Here is a 22,291-nt window from a genome sequence, read left to right on the forward strand (position 1 = left end):
AGTTTAGGACTTAAGTAAGTTGTAGCAATGCCCATGTCATACTTGGGTGGAAAGTGGGGCAGTATATTGTTTTTTCATAGGAATTCTGTGTGTAATGATGTATTATAGTTACTAATTCATTATAAATATATAAACCTACTTATGATCCTTGTTTAGAAACTGTGATTAGTTTGTCTTCAAAAACGTGACATGGCTAAAGATTTATCTACTGAATAATATGTGAAATTGCCTTCTTTAGGCATTTGTATGAAATGCTTGTATGCAAAGAATGCAGCTTTGTTTCTACTCATATTAGCAAAGCAAATTAACCCAGGCCAAGCTTAATGGAAAATGTCTGGAAATGTCCTCATTTCAGCTATTTAAGACTTGTCCTGACCTTTAATTCACCCTGGTCTATCAGTAAGTACCAGCTGAACTGAAGGTGACTGGATTTTGACTGACAGCTCAGTCTGCTTGTGTGACATTCATCCAGTGCATTCTTCCACTCAAACAGCTCATGGAACAATACGCACCTGTGACATGGAGATAAACTCAAACTGGCCACCAGATACAAAGAAAGAAAAGCCATGTGAGCAGAGGGTATCTTGTACTCAACACTGTGTGACTGTTAAGGACCAGATAACAGCCTCTGTGCTCATTCATTCATTTATTCGTTCATTTAAGTGTATGTTTGTTTGTCTCATAGCTTTATTTCTATATTGCTTTTAGATTTTCTGGTTTGAATTAATATTTTAGGAGGTTTTGCCTCATGCCTCCAGAGGCAGAGGGTCTGATTTCTACCTCCATCCTCAATCAAATCAAAATAGACAAAATAAATAAATGGAAAATTCTAACTTTGTAATTATATCTTTAAAACAATTATTCAGCTGATTAGTAAAATGGGGGGGGGGGGTGTATAAATGAGAAATATTTCTTGTCCAATAGGTCAGTAATATATTTACATTTATGAACATAGTTTATTTTAGTAAAATATTCACAAAAAGTAGTTAAAATAACTAAAAAGTGATATCTGTATGACTGGAAGTGTTAATGCGTATTATTCTAGCACTAGTTCACTTCAGATTCAGATATACCAATAAAGCAAAGGACACACGTTTTGTCATTGAGACTATTTTTACATTACAGTATATCAGGAATGTGTGATGCACTGCAGTGCTGAAGGAGCTCTAGTCTATTTAGAGAATGTTAGCGTGCATATGAGAATCAGCTGTACACTCCTGCTTTTGTGTGTTAAATAAATAGGTAAGTGAAATACAGTTTAATTACAAAGGTATAAAATGGATGTACACTATATAGGAAATAGTTTATGGACAAATGACCATAACACTTTTATAATCTTTAATAAGATTTATTTCCTCATAGCTGTTTTAAAAATATATAAAACTCTTCTAGAAAGGTTTCCCACTAGATTTTGGCGAGTGGCTTTGATTAATTAATTCATAAATAATGATTGATTAATTTAGGTACAAGAGTATTAGTTAGATCAGGCACTGATGTCAGCTGAGGAGGTCTGGGGTTCAGTCAGTGTTCCAGTTCATCCCAAAAGTGTTGAGTGGGGTGGAGATCAGGAATCTGTGCAGGACACTCTTGGTAAAACATGCCTTCATGGAGCTTGCTTTGTGCACATGATCTTTGTCATACAGGTTTAGGGCTCTTAGTTCCAGTGAAGTGAAACTGTAACACTACAGCATGCAAAGACATTCTAGACAATTGTGTGCTTCTAACTTTGTGGGGAAAACTCACTTATAGGGCAGTGTCCACAAGATCTTTTCAATATTACATTCACATTTCTGACATTTGGCAGACAACCTTATCCAGAGCGACTTAAAATTAAGCTCATTTTATACAACTGAGCAATTGAAGCTTAAGGGCCCAGCAATGGCAGCTTGGTGGACCTAGGAGTTGAACTCACAACTTTCCAGTCAGCAGCACCAACACTTTCACCACTAAGCTACCACAATTTAAACTGAAGTCAGAAAGGTAATGATTCACATCTGTACCAGCAAAAGAATGATTCACCAGGTCACGTGATCAATCACCAGCCCTGTGTTAGTGCTTTCTTTGAATTAAACACACTTGTTCACAATTAAGGTTCAACTTTTAAATGAAATAACTTGCCGAAAAAACCTCACCAGTTCTTCGCCTCACTCACGCAATCTTAACAATTTAATACAATTTAATAATATTTCATACCCCGGGGTAAGATTCTGGCTTCCTCATGTTTATAAATAACAAGACTAGTTGATAGTTCCACAATTCTTGGCCATTCAGTCAAGAGCTTTATTCTTACTTTGACTTTTGGTCTGGTTGTGATAAATAAAGTCCTGTGTTTGCATCCAAGCTTATGCAATTTATAATATGTGATAAAATTTGTTAAATTTATCTCAGAATATATCAAATTGTAACAGACTTCATTTAGATGTTTTCTCAAACCCTGTATTTACTGTTGTCCTACCAAGACAGTGTATCAAAATTCAAATTTCAAAATTTCTAAATTCTGGATGGATGGATGGATGGATGGATGGATGGATGATTGAAGCCTGTTAACGGATATTCTAATTACAGTTACTGAATTCTGTTTTTTTATGTAATGAATCACGGTTCCTGATTTAGAAAAGTGTGTGTACAAAACACACACACAAACACAGGGAGAGCTTGCAGGATAATTCAGCTTAATGCTCAGTGACAGAGGAAGTAGGCCTGAGTCATCTCAGTAACTGTTAAAGGAAAAAGTATTTAGCTGGTCTCCTGGTACAACACAGTACACACAAACACACACAGTCTAAAAAATAAAAATGACCGTGACATGTTTGACAAATGATTCAGTGAACATATACACTGATCAGCCATAACATTATGACCACCTGCCTAATATTGTGTTGATCCCCATTTTGCTACCAAAACAGCCCCGACCCATTGAGGCATGGACTCCACTAGATCCCTGAAGATGTGTTGTGGTATCTGGAACCAAGATCCTTTAAGCCCTGTAAGTTGTGAGGTGGAGCCTCTATGGATCAGACTTGTTTGTTCAGCACATCCCACAAATGCTCGATCTGGTGAATTTGGAGGCCAAATCAACACCTCAAACTGGTTGTTGTGCTCATCAAACCATTCCTGAACCATTTTTGCTTTACAGTATGCCGCATTATCTTGCTGAAAGAGGGAGCAGCCATCAGGGAATACAGTTTCCATGAAAAGGTGTATATGGCCTGCAACAATGCTTAGGTAGGTGGTACATGTCAAAGTAACATCCACATGGATGGCCAAATCCAAGGTTTCCCAGCAGAACATTGCCGGTTCACCACTGTTCCTTCTTTGGACCACTTTTGATAGATACTGACCACTGCAGACCGGGAACACCTCACAAGAGCTGCAGTTTTGGAGATGCTCTGATCCAGTGGTCTAGCCATCACAATTTGGCCCTTGTCAAACTCGCTCAAATCCTTACACTTGTCCATTTTTCCTGCTTCTAACACATCAACTTTGAGGACAAAATGTTCACTAGCTGCCTAATATATCCCACCCACTAACAGGTGCCATGATGAGGAGATAATCAGTGTTATTCACTTCACCTCTCAGTGTTCATAATGTTATGCCTGATCGGTGTTTATATATATATATATATATATATATATATATATATATATAAAATGAATCACGGTTCCATTTCAGTATCTGTGTTTCCTGGTTTAGACAAGTGTGAGTACAAAACACACACTCACAGGGAGAGCTTGCAGGATAATTCAGCTTAATGCTCAGTGACAGAGGAAGTTGGCCTGAGTCATCTCAGTAACTGTTAAAAAAAGAAGTCTTTGGTTGGTCTCTGGTCTCCTGCTAAAAAAGAGTACACACAAATTAACACATAGTCTAAAAAATAAAAAAAAGTGACAAGTTCGACAAATGATTGAGTGAATATAAATTGCTCAGTTGAAAAAAAAACACTCAAAAATTCCATTTGATTAATAAGGTTTCAGGTTATATTATACTTGTTAGTACACACATATGCACACTACAAACACTCCTTAAATTGTCTGTGAGGTCAGAAACAAAAATGTATGAAACAAAAATCTCTTAGACTTTGTAGAACCTAGAATAATAATAAAAAACAACACAACAAATTCCCTAAATCACTGTAATATTAGTTCCCTTCATCGAAATCAATTATAAACAATCAAAAACATCTTGAAATTGTGTGAATTTTTTTTTTCCCTGAATTGATGAATTTAATGAATTAAATTAAAGTGACCATTCGAATATGTTTAAAATGAAAATAATTTAATAATACAGTAAATAGTTCAGTAGTGATGGGGTGTGATTTTGGCCAAATAATAATAAAAATATCAATCAATCAATCAATCAATCAATCAATCACCCCAGGGCTACACTATCCCCCTGAGATCACCAGACTGGTATAGGCTATATTCATGGTGAGTAATGGGCCAATTTAGGTAATGGTATGACAAAAAAACAATCAGTCTGCCTAAAGATGTCTAAAGTTGTGAGCTAATACAATTTAATATTTTTAATTTCTAATACTTAATATTTATTATTAAGACTTCATAAATTCAGTTATTAAAATCAGACATAATGCAATTTTCCCTTTTTTCACTGTAACCAGAATTTAAACTTTACTTCTGATTAAGATATTCGGATCCAAAGAACAGAAAAACATATTTTTGGAAAGGAAATAAGATAATATCCACATTTCACCATATATTTTAATAGTCCAGATCTGTCAGTGCATTATATGAATTATTAAAAGAGCCTGAATATCAGATTTTAGTGCTTTTCTATAATAAGATCTAATGGGTAAAATGTCAACAAAAAGTCTGAGCAGATTAATATACCCTGTGACATCTGCACTTTCTTCAACAGAGAGTGACTGAATACAACATGACAGCAGGGGCAGAAGGATATTTTACAGGAGGAAGGGAGGGAAATGATGGCTGGACAGTGTCATGTCTCGACAGCAGTAATGAATTTAGCCAGGCTTTATTGCCAGGGTGATGCCATTACTTAGAAACCAACTTGCAGGAAGTAGATTATAATGAGTTATGCAATGATGTAATATGACATAATGACATTCAGAGTGGAGTTTGGCATTGTTTTGTTTACATGAATGGCTAGGCTAACACCACAAAAATAACAGTATTAGCAAGGATTCGTTTTAGTTATACCAACACTGAGATGCCGCATCCTGTTCCTGGGAATAATAGTGGACTGTAGGAATATAACAGCTAGAAGATAAGATATTACTTAAATACTTCCATAGTTTGTTACTTACTACATTACGAATTGAAAATTGAGCTTTTTCAATTTACAGGTGCTGAAAAAGGGGAAAAAACAAACTAAAACTGATCTGCACAAAAAAATGGGTTTACTGTAGAGTCTGTAATGCATATTTCTCCACTCCAGGCGAGAGTTTTCCTGGCAATGACTGATATTCTGTGCTCTTTCTGTTACAGAATATCAAATCCTAGCCATCTTACAGCCTACAGTTACTTTATATCATTGACCCCGATGTTTAATATTGACGTACTGCCTCTGAATTTAGGGCTCAAATGTCTCAGGGTTCCTAGGTAGTCCGAATGAGTCTCCCAGTAACTCCAGCATTTCAGTATACTGACACAGCAGGAAAATCGAACGTATGTGAAAAACAGCTCCACGCTTTGATGTGCCTTCTCACTTCAGGGAGTAGTGATCATGTTGAATTATGTCATGCAGAGACAACCCTGTTCAAAACAGTAACCATGTATCCTACTAAACTATATCCTACCACAGGTCATTTATAAGCTCTCTGAGTAGCAAGATATCTTATGACATTTGACATTTTTATAGTATGCAATACAGTGTCCTTTTATCATACAGCTGTCCCACATATATAGCAAAAATGTGCAAGTGTGCAAAAATGACAGACAACACACACAAATCCCCTACTCCATTTTATAATTTAAAAAAGTGTTTGCATGATTATCCAATGTGCACAGGTGGGTTTTACATTTTTTTGTTACAAACCTTGGGGCATGATAAGCTTAGTTGTTAGCATGTTTCCCTCACACCTATAGGGTTGGGAGATTGATATCCACATCCACCCTGTGTGCATGGAGTTTGCATGTTCTCCCTGTTCCCCGGGGTTTCCACCAGGTACTCTGGTTTCCTTCCCAAGTCCAAAGACCTGTTACCAACCGTTATCATTCACTCAGCTAATCATTACAGTGAGCAAAAGTTGAGTGAGTCTGAAAAATGTGTAATTCATCCCTTTTCTAAAACTAAAACACTGTAACTACTGCTCCTACTACCACACACACACACACACACACATGCATGTCTTACTATCCTTGTGAGGGCGTTCCACTGACATGCATTATTTGCTATAATAACTAAATCTAACCCTCTTATTAACCTAAATAACCCAAAGGAAACCTATAGGTTCTTTACAGTCTTACACATACATTGATTTGTTATAATTATATAACTATAATATAAGTAATGAATAATTATAATAGTATAAATGCTACTTTGTTGCTCTGATTATTTACTCCCTATGCTGTTATAAAGCGGGCAGTGATTGGGTTATGCACTTTCTCTCTCTCTCTCTCTCGCTCTCTCTCTCTCTCTCTCTCACACACACACACACACAAACACAGAGAGAGAGAGATCATCTAAGCTGTCCCTCTCAGTGCATGGTGTATGACTGCGCCTCCTCTCTCTCTCTCTCTCTCTCTCTCTCTCTCTCTCTCGCTGTTTGCTGTTGTTTACTCCTCTGTCCCACTTGGAGGACAGCAGTAACAGAGAGACAGTAATACAGCTGATGGCGTGTGTCCACCGCTGCAACACCTTCAGTGTGTTCTAGTCGCGAGGATAAACTCGGACCTGTGCCCGGGGAGCTGCAGAGGCTGGAGCGGCTCTATGAGGCTCTCAGATGGCGTCTCCTGAGGCAGAAACTCCGTCCCCAACTGCAAACGAGGACCGAGTCCGTCAGGTAGGAGACAAACGAGCCATGGCGAGTTTATAAAACATAACACAGCAAGCGCAAGGTCGTTGATGGGGACAGTGATGATGATGATGATGATGATGGTGTGGTGGTGATGATGACGACGGCGGCAGTAGCAGGGTCGTTCTGTCCCGTGCTGGACGACACGGCGTCTCCATGACGACCGAAAAGCTTTACAGGTTGCTTCTGAAGTCGAAAACAAAGTTGAGAGCTTTACAGTTTTTTTTTTTCCCTAATCTGTTTTTGAGACAGACATCTACAAGTGAGCTGAAGGTCTGGTTGAACAGTTTGAAGAAAGCTCACGTGCACTGATACTGATGAAACCTGTGTGGAAACGTTGTTACTAGGATGATGGTGTGCTAACCACCAGGTCAAAATAACAGAGCACCTTAACTACTGTACACTCAGATCAAACATACTAAACTGATTTATTTCCCCCAGTCACTGAGGCAGTACTATTGCTGGTATCATTTGCTTCTTGGTAGCTTTTGAATCTTTTCTATCTGTGGATGAATTCTTCACCTGGAAACGTGTATAGTGTACAGTGAAATAAGGGAAATAACAGTCGCTTAAAAACCACTATTCATTCATTCATTAATCTTCATTAACTGCATTACACCGGTCAAGGTCAGGCTAGTGATGGATCCGGAATATATCCTGGGAACACTGGGACAATGTGGGAATATACCCTGGATGGAACTCCAGTCTATCACAGAGCACCATGCACACACCATTCACACACAGGTGCAATTTGATGTTGTAGAATGTCTTAGAGTGCTGGGAGGAAAGTGGAAAACCCAGAGGAAACAATGTCCCTGCAGGACTGACATTTCAGCATTATGCATTTTCCCAGGTGAAACATGCTTATTACTAGAACAATCTGACATTAAGAACCTTCACAACATTATTTACTTAAAAAAAAGAAAAAAGATATTGTTCATGTTTCTAGTGGTAATTTTAAGGGTTTCACTAATAAGACAACCTTCCAAAAATGTTGCTTTTGTTTTTATAGTCTAAAATCTGGATTAAGCAATCTGTCCAAGATAAAAAATGTCATCATTTTTTTTCCTGATTTGGAGCAAACATCTTTACAAACACTTCCTTATGTATACAATCTTAGAATACAATAGTTTTATCTAGTACTCAAAACAGTTATTTTGTTTGTTTCTCTGGTTCTTCAGTGTTTGTGGAGCTGGGTGGCACAGTCCCATAGTGGGTAGTGTTGTCACCTCACAGCACTGAGGTCCAAGGTTCCATCCTCAAACTGGGTTTGGCAGCTCTAACTTGTCTCTAGTTATGTGTATGTGTCATGGATTGGTGGATTGTTCAGGGTGTATTCCTGCTTTGTGTCCAGTTTTCCTGGGATAAACTCCAAATCTACCACAAGCCCTGACCAGTGGCACCATTTTAGGATTCTCTCAAAACAAATAATTTAATCCATACAGCTTTTAATATCATCTACCCATCACTGGTGCCAGTGCTGTTTTTAACTTGTTGACTTACATTAGAGCTATGACACTGTAGGAGATATAATATGCTATAAGATATGGCCGGAGGGATTAGTTCTGCAAGCCTACAGGTTGCAAAGTAAGATATACATCGGTCACTGGAAAATGCTAGAGATGATATATTAATAGGTGAAATGCTGCTCAGTTAGGTTAAGATCTGGTGATTAACTTCCACTTTTTCCGCTTGATCAAGACCTTTGTTGTGTTGGCAGTGCATTTTGGATCATGATGAAGTTCCTCCCAGTTTATTTGGCTGCATTTCTCTGTAAATTGGCAGACAGACTGTTTCTTTAGACTTCTGAATTTACTCTGCTGCAACCATCATGAGTGACATCATCAGTAAAGATTATAGAGCCTGTTCCAGACGCAGACATGCAAGCCCAAGTCATACACTACTTCCATGATTGACAGATGAGCTTGTAAGTTTTGGATCCTGAGCAAATCTTTTCTTCTTTCACACTTTGGCCTTTCCATCACTTTGGTAGAGGTTAAACATTTGTGGCTAATTGCCATACTTTTTTGTGAATTCCAATCTGGCTGTCTGATTCTTAGTGCTGATGAGGTGGTTTGGCCTCTATATTTCTGAAGTCCTCTTCAAATTATGTATTTCGATATTTTCACTCTTGCCCTGTGGACTTCTTCATCAGCTGTTGTTGTTATCCTTGGTCGACCTGTTTGGTATCTGTTGCTCAGTACACCAGTGGTTTCTTTGGAAGTTCCAAATTGTTGAATTGGCTGTTCCCAATACTTGTGCAGTGTCTCTGAAAAATCCCTCACTTTTCTTGCATAACAGCTCCCTGGTCTTCATGTTGGTTTGTCCTTTTCACAAATGCAGTCTTCAAAAGTAAAAAAAAATGAAGCTTTAATCCAAGAATAGATGTTCAGAACTATTTATTGTTTAACAATAAACCCAAAAGGACACTTCTGGGTATCAAAAACTTTTTGATCATCACTTAAAAATTGGGTGGTTTGATACAAAATGTGATGTTGTATGTTGTTTAACAAATCTACACCAGGATATTATATGTTTAAGTTAACTCTCTTCTCATATTCATCTTTGGATCTCAAACCCAAGCGTCTTCAGTCTGCAACAAAAAACGATGAATTGGCCTTGCTGTTGCAATAGTTTCCAAGGAGACTGTATACCAACGTCCCCTATCCCTTAATTATCTGGTTCTGGTAAAAACGTTTGCTAAGTGTTCTCTGGAATACTACCAGGGTTTGCTTTTTAAGGCACTCAGTAGTCCCAGATTACTATTAGGTCAATAGGATCAGGCTGTTTGAATTATTATTACTTAGATTGTCTCATATTACTCTTGCAGATGTTATGGGTGTAATGAGATCATATGGTCTGTGGCGGTCATGAGATCATATTTTGTTTACACCGTCAAGTTTCTTCATCCAGTTCTTAGAAACTTCTAGCAGATCCAGAATAGATATTAATGTGTATTCCTGCTCCAAGCTTGCTAAATTAAAGCTGGAGAATGCCAGTTTGATAGAATGCAAAATGCTGCTCATGTTATGATTCAAGTGAGAATTTTTCTTTTTTAACGACAGGATTTTTTAAGTTTGATGTAGTCGAATGCATGATGTTTGATTTGAGTATTTACTGTCAGATTAGTGCTCTCTGAAAGTGAATGCTTTAAGTTACACATAGATGGTTATAGAGTGGATGCTTTGACTGCTTGGGAGATTAGAGGTGAGAACTGCAGAGCACAGCAGGTGAGAGCTTCCAGCCCAGATCACCAAGGAGGCACGGCTCCTCAACTCCATGGCAGCAGATTGTTTGGCAGAGCTGTCTGTCGAGAATATGCCAGTGACATCATGCTCAGCCATGTGTGTTTATGAACACAAAATACACACATTTTTCTGCGGTTATGAGCAAAAAAAAGATGTGTATAGTGTTAATGAAGGGGCATGAAGAAGGTGTGTGTTCACAGGTTAGTATATAGTGTGTACTGTAGGTGTTTGATGCATAGACAAAATAAATGGCAGTTTGTCACCAAATCTGCTCCTGTGGTGGACATCTGCCCCTCTTTCCGGCTCACTTATAACACAGTTAGTCATCACTGGAAAGATGGAGAGGTGGATGGAGAAAGTTAATGCTGTAGCAAGAGAGAAAAATGGCAGGGGTGGTGTCACAAAATTATATGACGTGATGCATTCAGTCAAAATGAGAGGCTGAGAAATGGATTATCTGGCCTGAATAGAGAACTACAGATTTGATATCCTGCCCAGTGTGGTCATGTCCAAGAGCGAGACAGATGAAACGGGAGGAGGGGGAAATGGAGAATAATGTAATAGAGAGAGACAGAAACAGATGAATGGAAGTGATAGGGAGAGAGAGATAGCTTTGATGAAGTTGTCTTTTGTTTTTTTGAAAAGTACTGTTTTTTATTTAAGAAGAAGAAGAAGAAGAAGAAGAAGAAGAAGAGCTTTTGTATCAGAGAACACCTCCAATACCTATAAAATATTATATTTTGGGTAGTACCTCAAGCTTTTTTTTTTTTTTTTAATGCTTATAATTATGCTTGTTTGTCCTTAGACTCCTAGTTAAGGTTCTTCAGTGTACTGCAGGTCAAATCCAGCAGTCAAGGTATGTTAGAATTACGTTATATTTACTGTATTTGGCAGAATCTTGTATTTGTAGACATGCTTTGGAATCTCCAGGGTAAACGTATCCCCATGCTAGCACAAATGGGTCAAGATCTAAGAATATTATCACAGTAAACCCTGGTTTGAGAGGAGATCATGCTGAGAGGTAGTATTTTGAAAACCCCTGTTTTCTAGATGAGAATGGATGAAATATTGCAGAATATGGATGAAAGTTAAACTGTTGTACTCCTCTTCTGTAATTGCATTACATCATGAGATAAAGTGCCACATATCATTTTATCCATTACAGTGTAAATCTTGGGTGGCATGCTGGCACAGCCTTGTTGCCCTCACAGCTTCAGAGTTCCATCCTGAGCTCAGGTTACTGTTTGTGTGGAGTTTTACATGTGTCTGTGTGGATTTCCTCTGGTTTTCTTCCACTCCCATAAACATACCATCAGGTGAAGTGAGTATTCCAAATTGCCCCTAGGAGTGTATGTGCCTCTGTGCATAGTGTTTGTTTCTGGCATCTTCCTTGTTGCAATGTATATACTACTAGGTCAGGTACCTTATCTAAATAGGATTATGGGTCACTCTTAGGGTCTCACAGCTATGAATATTTTTCTACCCTGCACACTGGTTGATTTTATAAGACCCAATAGAGTCCTTTTATAGAAATATAGCAAACACTGCATCTCAGAGCGGACTGTGCTAAATAACACTGGGTGGAGTGGCTGGATGGATAAACATGAGGCACAGAATAGAGAATTTAGTGAGCTAAGGACTGGCTGCTTTCAATATTAGCGTCACATGACTCAGGTGTCTGAAAGACTAGTGTGTGGAGAAGCATCCCGCAGTCGCTTGGCACAGTGGACACATTTAAACCTCCAGCAGTATGAAAGGTCTCGGCTGTTTTTTTTTTTTTCTCCAAGTGCTGCTTGTGTCAAATTTGCTTACAGTTAACTTGACAAGTGCTACAGCTTCATGCTCATGAATGAAAAGACACTACATACTGTACACTCTAGCACCAGATACACAGATATTATGTAGTATGTGTAATAAAGCTGTAGGTGTTATATTTCATTTGTAATGATTCACCATGGTTGAGTTTCATCATATTTTATGTCTGATCCTGCGTCCTGACCTCCTGTCCTGGTCTCGCTTTTGGTCTTTTTCTCTCTCTCTCTCTCTCTCTCTCTCTCTCTCTCTTTCTCTCCCCCTCCTCCCTTTCAGTATACATTTTGCTCAGTCATGCTGCCTTCTGCAGTCCCATTTCCTTTCATTTTTAAGAAATAACCTTCATTTTGTTTTAGATATTATTGTCCTGAATATTATTAGTCTCATGCTATTGATTAGAACAGCTTAATAAAAATCAGAACATAACATAACACAATGGAGCTTTTATTGATGTGATGTATCATGTGTCCACGTCAGATACATTATATGTCAAAACGTTTGTGGACACCTGACCATTCCAAATGTGGACTTTCCCCAAGCTGTTGTCACAAAGTTGGAAGCACACAATTGTCAAGAATGTCTTGTTGTAATATTAAGGTTGACCTTAATTTACCGGGAACTAATAGGCCCAAACATGTTCCAGCTTGACAATGTGCCTATGCAATTTCCCTAAGCAAGGTCCATGCAGTTTATCAAAGTTAGAGTTGAAGAAATTGAGAGAACTGCACAGATTCCTGACCTCAATTCCTCTGAATACTTTTGGCCTGAACTGGAACACTGAACCTCAGACCTACTCACCTCACATTAGTACCTGATCTCACTAATGTTCTTGTAGCTAAACAATCCCTACAGCTATGCTTGAACATATGTAATGGAAAGGAAGTGTGCAGTTTATTATAACAGCAAAGGGATGACCAACTCCAATGAGATGTTCAACAAATATATATAACTGTGATGCTGTTCATATACTTTTGCCCATATAGTGTATATTATATCTGGTACTTTATATAGTATACAATGTTTATATAATATATATAATTTTACTTTATAGTAATATCTATTTTGATATTCATATTGAGTAATTCAAATAACTGTTTAATTCTAGCTACATCCTATCACATGTTCAGAGGGGTAAAAGTATATTTCAGATAAACTTGTATTACATTTCAATAAACTCAGCTTGACTCATAAAGTGGAAGAAGTTAAACAGGGAGCCCTGAACTGTATTCATTTCTGCTTACTGCTGAATTTATTTTATATGTCTTTACACAGTAGATTGCTGTCTGTCAAAGATGGTTGTAATCCAATCTTCTATTCCTTTCAGGAACATGTGAAATTATTTATGCAGCTTTTATTTAGCCTGAATTGATTGGGAAGACAAGCCTCTGTGTACAATTCAATCACGGCAAGGAGGCAAATGTAGACCAATAATGCCGAGGGATTATAGCTAGACGGGGGTGTGTGTGTGTGTGAATGGGTTCTTTTCAATCCCGAGTGCAAAAAAGTGTCTTTATCAGTGAGAGGCGATCTCACAGCATAGCAAACCCAATTCTGCATTCCCTGTTACTTGAATCTGTGAGGAAACTCTTTCATGCTGCCCGACTCCAGTACAGATTTAGTCTGCCATCAGCATGGTGCATTCCAGAAACCCTGTTACTCATCCCACATGCTGCACTGAGACTGACCCGAGACTCACAATGGGCCCCAGACTCACAATATTTTTGCTCTGATGCTTATCAGTTTTGTAGAAACTCGTGATGAAATGCTTTTCCTTATCACTACTGTATATGACATTTCAGGTGTCCTGTAGTACTTAATAAATAAATGAGTGATCTGTATTATTAATCAAATCTCAGTATAATATATATTGAGGCGCTCGGCTTGATCATTAATAACGCTTCAAGTACAGATTGTGGAAACTATTCATTAGGTGCTGTGTTTTGCGACGAGACTTCCAGGGCAGTAGCTAAATTTGGAAGCTCTTATCCTGTGCCCTACAGGAATTCCACTAGTCACTATTCATTCACTCTGTCACACACAGGCAGGATGGACTTTAACCTCCTCTTTACCTCCACTTCCCAAGTGCTTCCATTGGTAGAATTTTGCAAACTGGGATTGATGACAGATAGATTGATGCTTGGCATTGCACACAAACCCTAGAATGTATAAAGAAGAGGTGATTTTTTTCTAATCTTCAGCTGTTCTTTTAAGTTTGTGTCTCAGATGGACATACACTATGCACCCATGTACTGTACTGTTTAGTGTAGGTGCATAGTGCATAGTATGTCATTTGAGACATGAATTAATCATGCTGCTTTGAGTCTTGTCTGCTCTCTTGTACCTCAGTGAACAGTTGAAGATTGGAAAAAAAATTGCCTGTTATTTTTTTCCAGTCTTAAAATTTCCCGTTTCAGTGAATCTGTGCACCGAATGTAATCTTCTGCTGTTGTAGCTCATTCATCTCAATGCATTATGTTGTACCTTTTGTGATGCTCACCACAGTTGCAAAGAGTTTTTTGAGTTACTACAGCCATCTTGATAGCTCAGTCCAGTCTGGTCATTTTCTTCTGATCTCAACAACAAGGCATCCACAGAATCGCCATTCGCTGGATGATTTTTGTTTTTGGCACCATTCTGTGCCAACTCTTTAGATTAGCAGTTTCTAAAATATTCAAACCAGTCCAATTGGCACTAACAACTATGTCAAGTCCCTGAGATCATATTTCTTTCTCCATTCAGATGTTCTGATGCACTTGACCTGTATCTGCATGATATTTTGTATTGTGATGTTGCCGCATGGTTGCTGATTGAACTGCACAAATGAGTTGTTCTTAATAAAGTGGACAGTAAGTGTATGTATAAAATGTATGCACTTTTCATGCCTCTACCAATAGGTAGTGAAGTTATTAAGTTTTCAGGTTGTCCGTTCATCAGCGTATAAGATTATCCGTGATAATGTGTTAGATGGTGGTTAGTTGGAATTATTATGGAATTATCATTGCAACCAGCAGATTTTGGAATTGATCTAAACTGGGTCATGGTCATAGCAAGGTCAAATGTCTGAAATATCTTACTGTTTGGATATTTTAAGGGTATGTCAGGCATAAACATTAGTAACAAGATGGCCGAGATATTGCTAACAGTAGAGTCATCCCTATTGACACCACTGGAGTCAAGTTTTACTTTTTTTTTTTTTTTTTAAATATGTAATCTGTTATTAAACGACATTTCGAATAAATTCATTAAGTCTTTATTTTCCATCTTAGTATTTTCACTTATAATTATTTTAGTAGTAGTGACTCGAAACAACAGTGCAAAAAAAGCCATTTCAAATCTTCAGTCGTAACTTAATGTAGTTTGCATGGATGCTCATGACTTTGCAAATTAGTATATAGATGACCCCATGGACAAGAAGTCAAAGGTTTAACCCCCATTACTCACACACTTAACATACTTTGTCATTCATATCCATATGGCATAACAGTAAAGTGTTCACTTTACCTTGAAACCATACTAATTGCTTTTAGTGATCTGCCTGCCTCATTCACTTAAGAGTCTGTAGCACTGCTACTGCACTTACATTTGTCATGATTGAATTACATTACACACAAACTCAAGAGACCTTTTCTTTCTCTCTCTCTCTCTCTCTCTCTCTCTCTCTCCATTTTTCAGTCTCAAGGGACAGACAGTGAAAGCCAGCGCAACAATTAGATTAGCATTTTCACAGGACATGGCTTACTGGGAAATGGCAAGCTTGAACACAAAAGGATGTGTATTTGTAACGATTTATTCTTGTGCCAAAACTTTTTTTCTAGTGACAAATAGTGAAATACTTCCTCTTTCACAGGCAGTTAGTGTCCCACTGGGAAGATTTTGCAATTTAATACACAGTACTTAATAAAGTGAACAATAAATACACAGATACACTTATCCTATGCAGGGATATAGGGAATTTGGAGTCTATCCCAGAGGACTTTTACAAACCCATCACAGGGCACACAGAGATGCTAATCAGCCTACAGAGCATGTCTTTAGACTCAGGGAGGAAACCAGAGTAACCCAGAGGAAACCCTCGATGCATGCAAACTCCCCACACACAGGTTGGAGGCAGGAATTGAAGCTCCAAACCCCAGAGGTACATGGCAAGCTTTATTTCCTACTTGTGCACTGACATGTTTTTGAACACCTAATCTTTCCCAGGTTCTAGACTGTTAGTATATGGGTTTTAGAAGTTACCATTTTCTCTCTTATAAAAATCATAATACCTTTTATCCTTTCTAAATGGCAAGCATGCTAACCACTAAGCCACTGTGTACCACATAAACTGTATATAGTTAGCCAAATAGAAAAGCACTGGCACATGGAGCAACCATATATAGACAGCATAAATATTTAGGGCTGAGCAAAATGACTCAGTAAATATAGAAAGAAGAAAATGATAATAATAATAATACTTACTTGTGACTATTCATTACAGTAAATAGACTAACTTACTTGGACGATTATGTGTTGCTTTTTTGTCACACATCCTATACTTTAATTCTGTTTAAAATCTGCAGAATTATCATATATAGCTTATAAAAAATCAGCACCTAGTCTTTTGTGATTTTGGCTTTAACTATATAGTTTATTGATTCATGAAACTGACACTAAAAAGGCAAACTGAACACTAATCATCACTAATATTTGATTTAGTACTGGCTGCTGGTTTGTATCTGCCTTACAGAATATTTTGAATCTAATAAGATTTTCAGGAAAAAAATCACTAGTGAAAAGAGAAACCTGTACATCATAGATTTAATGTGGATCTGGAAGAGTGAGCAGGTGAACATTGACAGAACTGGATGCTTTGAATGAAGGGTTTTCACTGCAGAAGGTATGATGCCACATTCATACAGCTTCAGCCCTGCTGGTTTCAGGCAGCGCCGCATTACTATAGCAGTGAGGAATGTGCACATTTATTTCCTACTTCTGCACTGGCATGTTTTTGAACAGCTAATCTGTCCCAGGTTCTAGGCTGTTAGTATCTGGGTTTAGAAATTGTTTTGCAAGGCATGGAAATTTTCTCTCTTATAAAAATTAGAACACCTTCTATCCTTTTTATTGGTGAGAGAATAATAGATATACATAGTTACATTTAAATATATATATATATATATATATATATATATATATATATATATATTACTATTATTATTACTTTTGAGGAGAGTCAAGTGCTCTGAAGCCTTTTCTTCAAATGCTGAAAAACAAAATGAAAACCATGTGTTGATTACTTGCTTCCTTGTCCATTCCTGTCATATCTTTAGACTGATTTTCTCCTTTTCTCATTTCCTGCCTGAAACATTAATGCTGCAGAAGTGCAAAAGTAAAAATATGAACAGTGTGCAGTGTTTGTGCAGCTTTACGGTCAGGATTATTTCATGTAGTTATAGTAAAACCTGACTACTGACACATGAAGACACACACACACACACACACAGACACACACCCTATTCCCTACAGAACAAGAATAAGATATTATCCATGCTTAATGGGGTGTCATTTCTTCCCACATAGAAAAATGATCTCTGCTCAGGCTGCCCAACTTAGTTATATGAATAATTCATGCCTTATAAGCCACCATATAACATGTAATTATAATAGTTTGAGTTTACGGTAAAAAATACACACAGACAGAAATAGAAAAACGTTACCAGTTATACAAAACCATTATACACACACAAGCAGAGTGAGAGAGGGACAGAGAGGGAGAGAGATACCTCTTTGCCTTCTGTGCCATGGTATGACAGTCACATTAACTGCTCTCACTTCAAAAGAGTTATGTCATGGTCAGTTCTATATTAGAAGTGCCAGTTCCTTCATACCTTCATTTGTCTATCTATCTATCTATCTATCTATCTATCTATCTATCTATCTATCTATCTATCTATCTATCTATCTATCTATCTATCTATCTATCTATCTATCTATCTATCTATCTATCTATCTATTGCACATAACATATTTCTGCACATAACATATAATATGACAAATTACAGAAAGGCCCTATAGAGTAAGCGTTCAATTCCTGCCTGTGTTCATATATTTTTCCAGGCTTCATGTATTGTAGGTTGATAGGCATCTCTAAATTGTCCGGTGTGTGTGACTATGTGTATTTTGTTCCCTGTGATGGCTGGCACCCTGTCTAGGGTGTTCCCTGTCTTGTGCCCCCTGTAATAGGCTTCAGGTATTAAACATTGGACCCTGTGTAGGATAAGTGGTACTGAAAATAGATGGATGGATGATGAATTACACATACATACCTCTTTATTAGGAAGTCGAGAGATGTCAGAGGAAAATGGACAGACTGGTTCAATCTGACAGAAAGGCTACAGTAACTAAATGATCTTTATGAACAAGGTGAGCAGAAAAACATTCCAGAATGAATATCCTGAAGCACATGTGTTTAAATTTTCTATGGGTTTCAGGTTAGAGTTTTGTCATGGCCGCTCCAATACTTTTATTTCATTTTTTTCTTTCTTCTTTAATCCATTTTGTTTTATCCTGGGAGGTATACTTAAAATGGTTGTCCTACTGGAAGATCAAGTTGTGACCTAGTTGTAACTCCTTCCTCATGATGGCATTCTACAATACATTGCCAAATGTTTGTGGAAACCTGACCATGACACCCATATGTGCTTCTTCTCCAAACTGTTGCCATGAAGTTTGAAGCACACGGTGGTCTAGAATGTCTTTGTAAGCTGCAGCATTTAGATTTAACCTTTGATTGGAATTGAGAGCCCAAACCTGTTCCCTTTACCTGTTATAGTGAATCTCTGTCTGAATCTCTTTTAAAATTACATCTAATGAACAAAGTATATGCCTAAGTTGATTTGCAAAAAGAAAGGTATATAACCTGAAATGTGTGGAGTGCCCTAGGTGTATGTAAACCCTTGGCGTTAAGAGTATATATTCCACCTTGTCAGTTGTGTACTTCACAGCTAAATGTAGCACAGCATGGGTTCAGCTCACTGCAGTGTAAAATAAGGTGGTTATTTCTGTTTACTAGAGGCCTGTGACCTATCATGCTGTCATGCATCCAAGTTTGACACTGAAGTGTGAGCAGCAGTTCAGTGCAGCACAGATCAGAATGACTAACAGTGGTGAAGGCATAACTTTATCTGACCTCTATGCAACCATTCCAAAAACTCTGCTTAGTACCTTATTACTTGGTTTTAAACATGGTGTGTGTACTCTACAGTGTGTGTGTACAGTGTGTGTACTCTATAGTGTGTGTGTACAGTGTGTGTACTCTACAGTGTGTGTGTATGTACTCTACTCTACAGTGTGTGTGTGTGTACAGTGTGTGTACTCTACAGTGTGTGTGTACTTTTGCATCCGTACTTTATATGCAATGAATAAAATATTTGTATGCTCAGCGAGTGACATGTTTCATAAAAATGTCCTTAAAAATATTGGTAATATTCATAATGACTGCACACGAATAATGAACTAATACTTAAATACGCAATACTGATTAGATATGGCGTGTATGAATCATTAAGTAATGAAGAGCTAACCTTAATTCCAGTGTGTGTCATGAATTCATGAATGAATAACGACCACCTTATAAGTACATGTTAGTGCTGGTTTGTTAGTTAATGTATTAATTAAGACGTAGTGGTAAACTACATCAAACATGATCCTTTAGAAAGAATATGAATAAATGGTGCATCATTTAACAGTACTGATATTATTTGTCATATGCAGCTGTGTACATAAATGTCATTGGATGGCGCTAGAATACTTTCATACTTCACCTTGTTCCACCTTATTGAATGTAGAAAGACACAGTAATAAAAAACACCAATAATTTCAGCTCAACCTGTTTTAAATCATTCTCCATCCATTTCTCTTCCAATCTCTTTCTGGCAGGGACCCGGGGCTCTGCTGCTTCATCCACAAGGGTGAAATTAATACAATAACATGTATTTGCTTAGAAGACACTATTATCTTTCATAGCATCGTCATAGCACTATCATCTATCTCTCTTGTGCTCTTGCACATGGTTTGGGCCTCTGCACTTCAAAATGTCTGTACATGTCATATTCTTCTCTATAGAGCAGGTTTGACTGTGTTTTTCCCTACATGTTAATTAATACATAAACTAATAAACATGTACTTAAGGTGGTCGTTATTCACGCATGAATTCATAAGACTCATGTCACGTCTTGTGTCCTGTTAGTGTAAATTATTATTATTACATAATATTTTATTATACACATAACCTGAAAACTTATTTCTAAACTAAATTAAGAAGCTGCTATTTCTAGGTTTATGGTCAGGAAAAATGATTTTGCAGGAATGTCTTGCAGGAAAAAAAAAAAACAGACATGTGGCAGAGGGTTTTTGATTGCAGTAGGGTGTAGGATGCAGGTTGCTGAGCTTTAGCTTACCAAAGTTATAAATCCGGCACTATTTACGAACTAATATCCAGGTCTGGGTCATGAAGGTCGTTCTGCTGACAAGCAGAAGCTGCTTCTATGATATTGTCCAAGGGTCAAAGAGGGGTCATAAAGTTAGGTCCAGAGATAAAACCCTGTGGAATGAACAATTAGCATTTTTTTTTTGTTGCAAATGTTTCTCTGAGTACTTTAGTACTTTTGCTCTCTGGTCACCATGCAGACACACACACACATTTTGCACTCAGATCCATCATCACACTGAACTGTTGGTTAGATAAACCACAGCAGCAGATCAATACAAAACAACTCCATCATGTCATATTGGATCTTAGCTAATGCAGCTAATGCTTGCTCAGACTCTCTGTGCCTGTTAAGTTTCTCCAGCCCAAGGCTTCAGGATAACCGGTTATGTTTTAATGATGGGGTGTATAATTATCTGTAAATAATATTCAGTAACAGGGTGGTGTGATGTGTCCCAGCACCAAGCAGAGTGACTGTTACCACCCTACGGTTTTCTATATTTTTAAATAACAGCATACCCACATTGTTTCCTTTTACTTTATTAAAAAACTCTCAAAAGTCTCTTTCACTCTGTTGAAATTTGTTACTAAGTTTGGCAACAGTGTTGTGTGATGTGATGTACTTTGAGTTAAAGTTCAACACAATCTTCCCGACAGCTTCCTTATCCAGCCATGAGAAAGATTTAGATTTAGACTTCTGGGACAGAATGTAGAGCTTTTGCTTAAGGATATTTTTGACAAGTGTAAGATATACAACAGTCAGAATATCCAAGACAAAAGAGCAAATGCATGTGCAAAAAACAAGCTAAGAGTAAGATACGAGTATTTATAGATAACAGGGCATTAAAAGGAAACTAGATATATATATATATCTGAGCAGATTCATCAGCTTGAGGTGACAGAATAGGGCATTGGTTAGCGTTGTTGCCTTACATCTCCAGGGTTTCAGTGATATCCTGAGCTCAGGTTTGTGTCTGTGCAGAGTTCCTGTTCATGTTCTCCTTGTGTCTGTGTTTACAGACTTACTCAAGGTTTCCTCCACCTCCCAAAAACATGCCAGTAGGTGGATTGGCTAAGATTAATTGCTCCTAGGTATGAATGAATGTGTAGGTGTGTTGGCATTTTGGCCTACGATCCAGCAAGAATTCCTACCCCTTGCCACATCCTGGGATATGCTCCATATCGACAATGACCATAACCAGGATAAAGCACTTACGGTTAAGTGAGTGAGTGAGGAAACCCAGAAGAAACCAGACTTGAACATGAAGAAATCAGTAAGGCTGGATGCAATCGATAATCGTGAAATCTGATCCAAGTCCAAGGGTAGATATGGCAATGTAGGCTAGGCATAACGAGAACTAGACTTCCTGATATGGCACAAACACAAGCACTTGATAGATACTGCCAAAATACTGTTTTAATTACAGATACAGAGCAGTTATTGGTTGTGGAACCAGACTTTTGGTCTTTTTTGGTGAATGCGAAGTTGTTTACTGTATGAATGGGTTCCTGTACTAACTATCTTTAAGGGCTTGTGCATGAACACAACACCCACATTAGAGTGTGTTACAATCCTGAGTTTCCCTGGGAGAGTTGAACACCCATTCCATGGGTGTCTGGCTTGTGTGTCTTTTGTCTGGGCCAGCAGGGGAGGATTAAAATGTTTTTTTTTTTTTTGAGTCTTGCCATTTCCAGAAAGAATAACAGGACCTCTGTTCACTTTTGCCCTTTCTTTTTTATTTCCTGTGTTTCTTTTTAGATACCCATGGA

General features: G+C 37.8%; 1 protein-coding gene across 1 annotated transcript in view; it reads left to right on the plus strand.

Moving 5' to 3' along the window:
* The first annotated feature begins 6,685 nt into the window (after positions 1-6,685).
* Positions 6,686-22,291, plus strand: part of ank2b (ankyrin 2b, neuronal) — a 140,045-nt gene continuing 124,439 nt past the window's right edge. The window contains exon 1 of the mRNA XM_058394499.1: positions 6,686-6,982. Within this exon, the coding sequence (XP_058250482.1) occupies positions 6,923-6,982 (60 nt within the window). The 5' untranslated portion in view covers positions 6,686-6,922. The remainder of the gene's footprint in view (positions 6,983-22,291) is intronic.

Source organism: Hemibagrus wyckioides, linkage group LG07 (assembly GCF_019097595.1).
Source record: "Hemibagrus wyckioides isolate EC202008001 linkage group LG07, SWU_Hwy_1.0, whole genome shotgun sequence".
In the NCBI taxonomy this organism is placed as follows: domain Eukaryota; kingdom Metazoa; phylum Chordata; class Actinopteri; order Siluriformes; family Bagridae; genus Hemibagrus; species Hemibagrus wyckioides.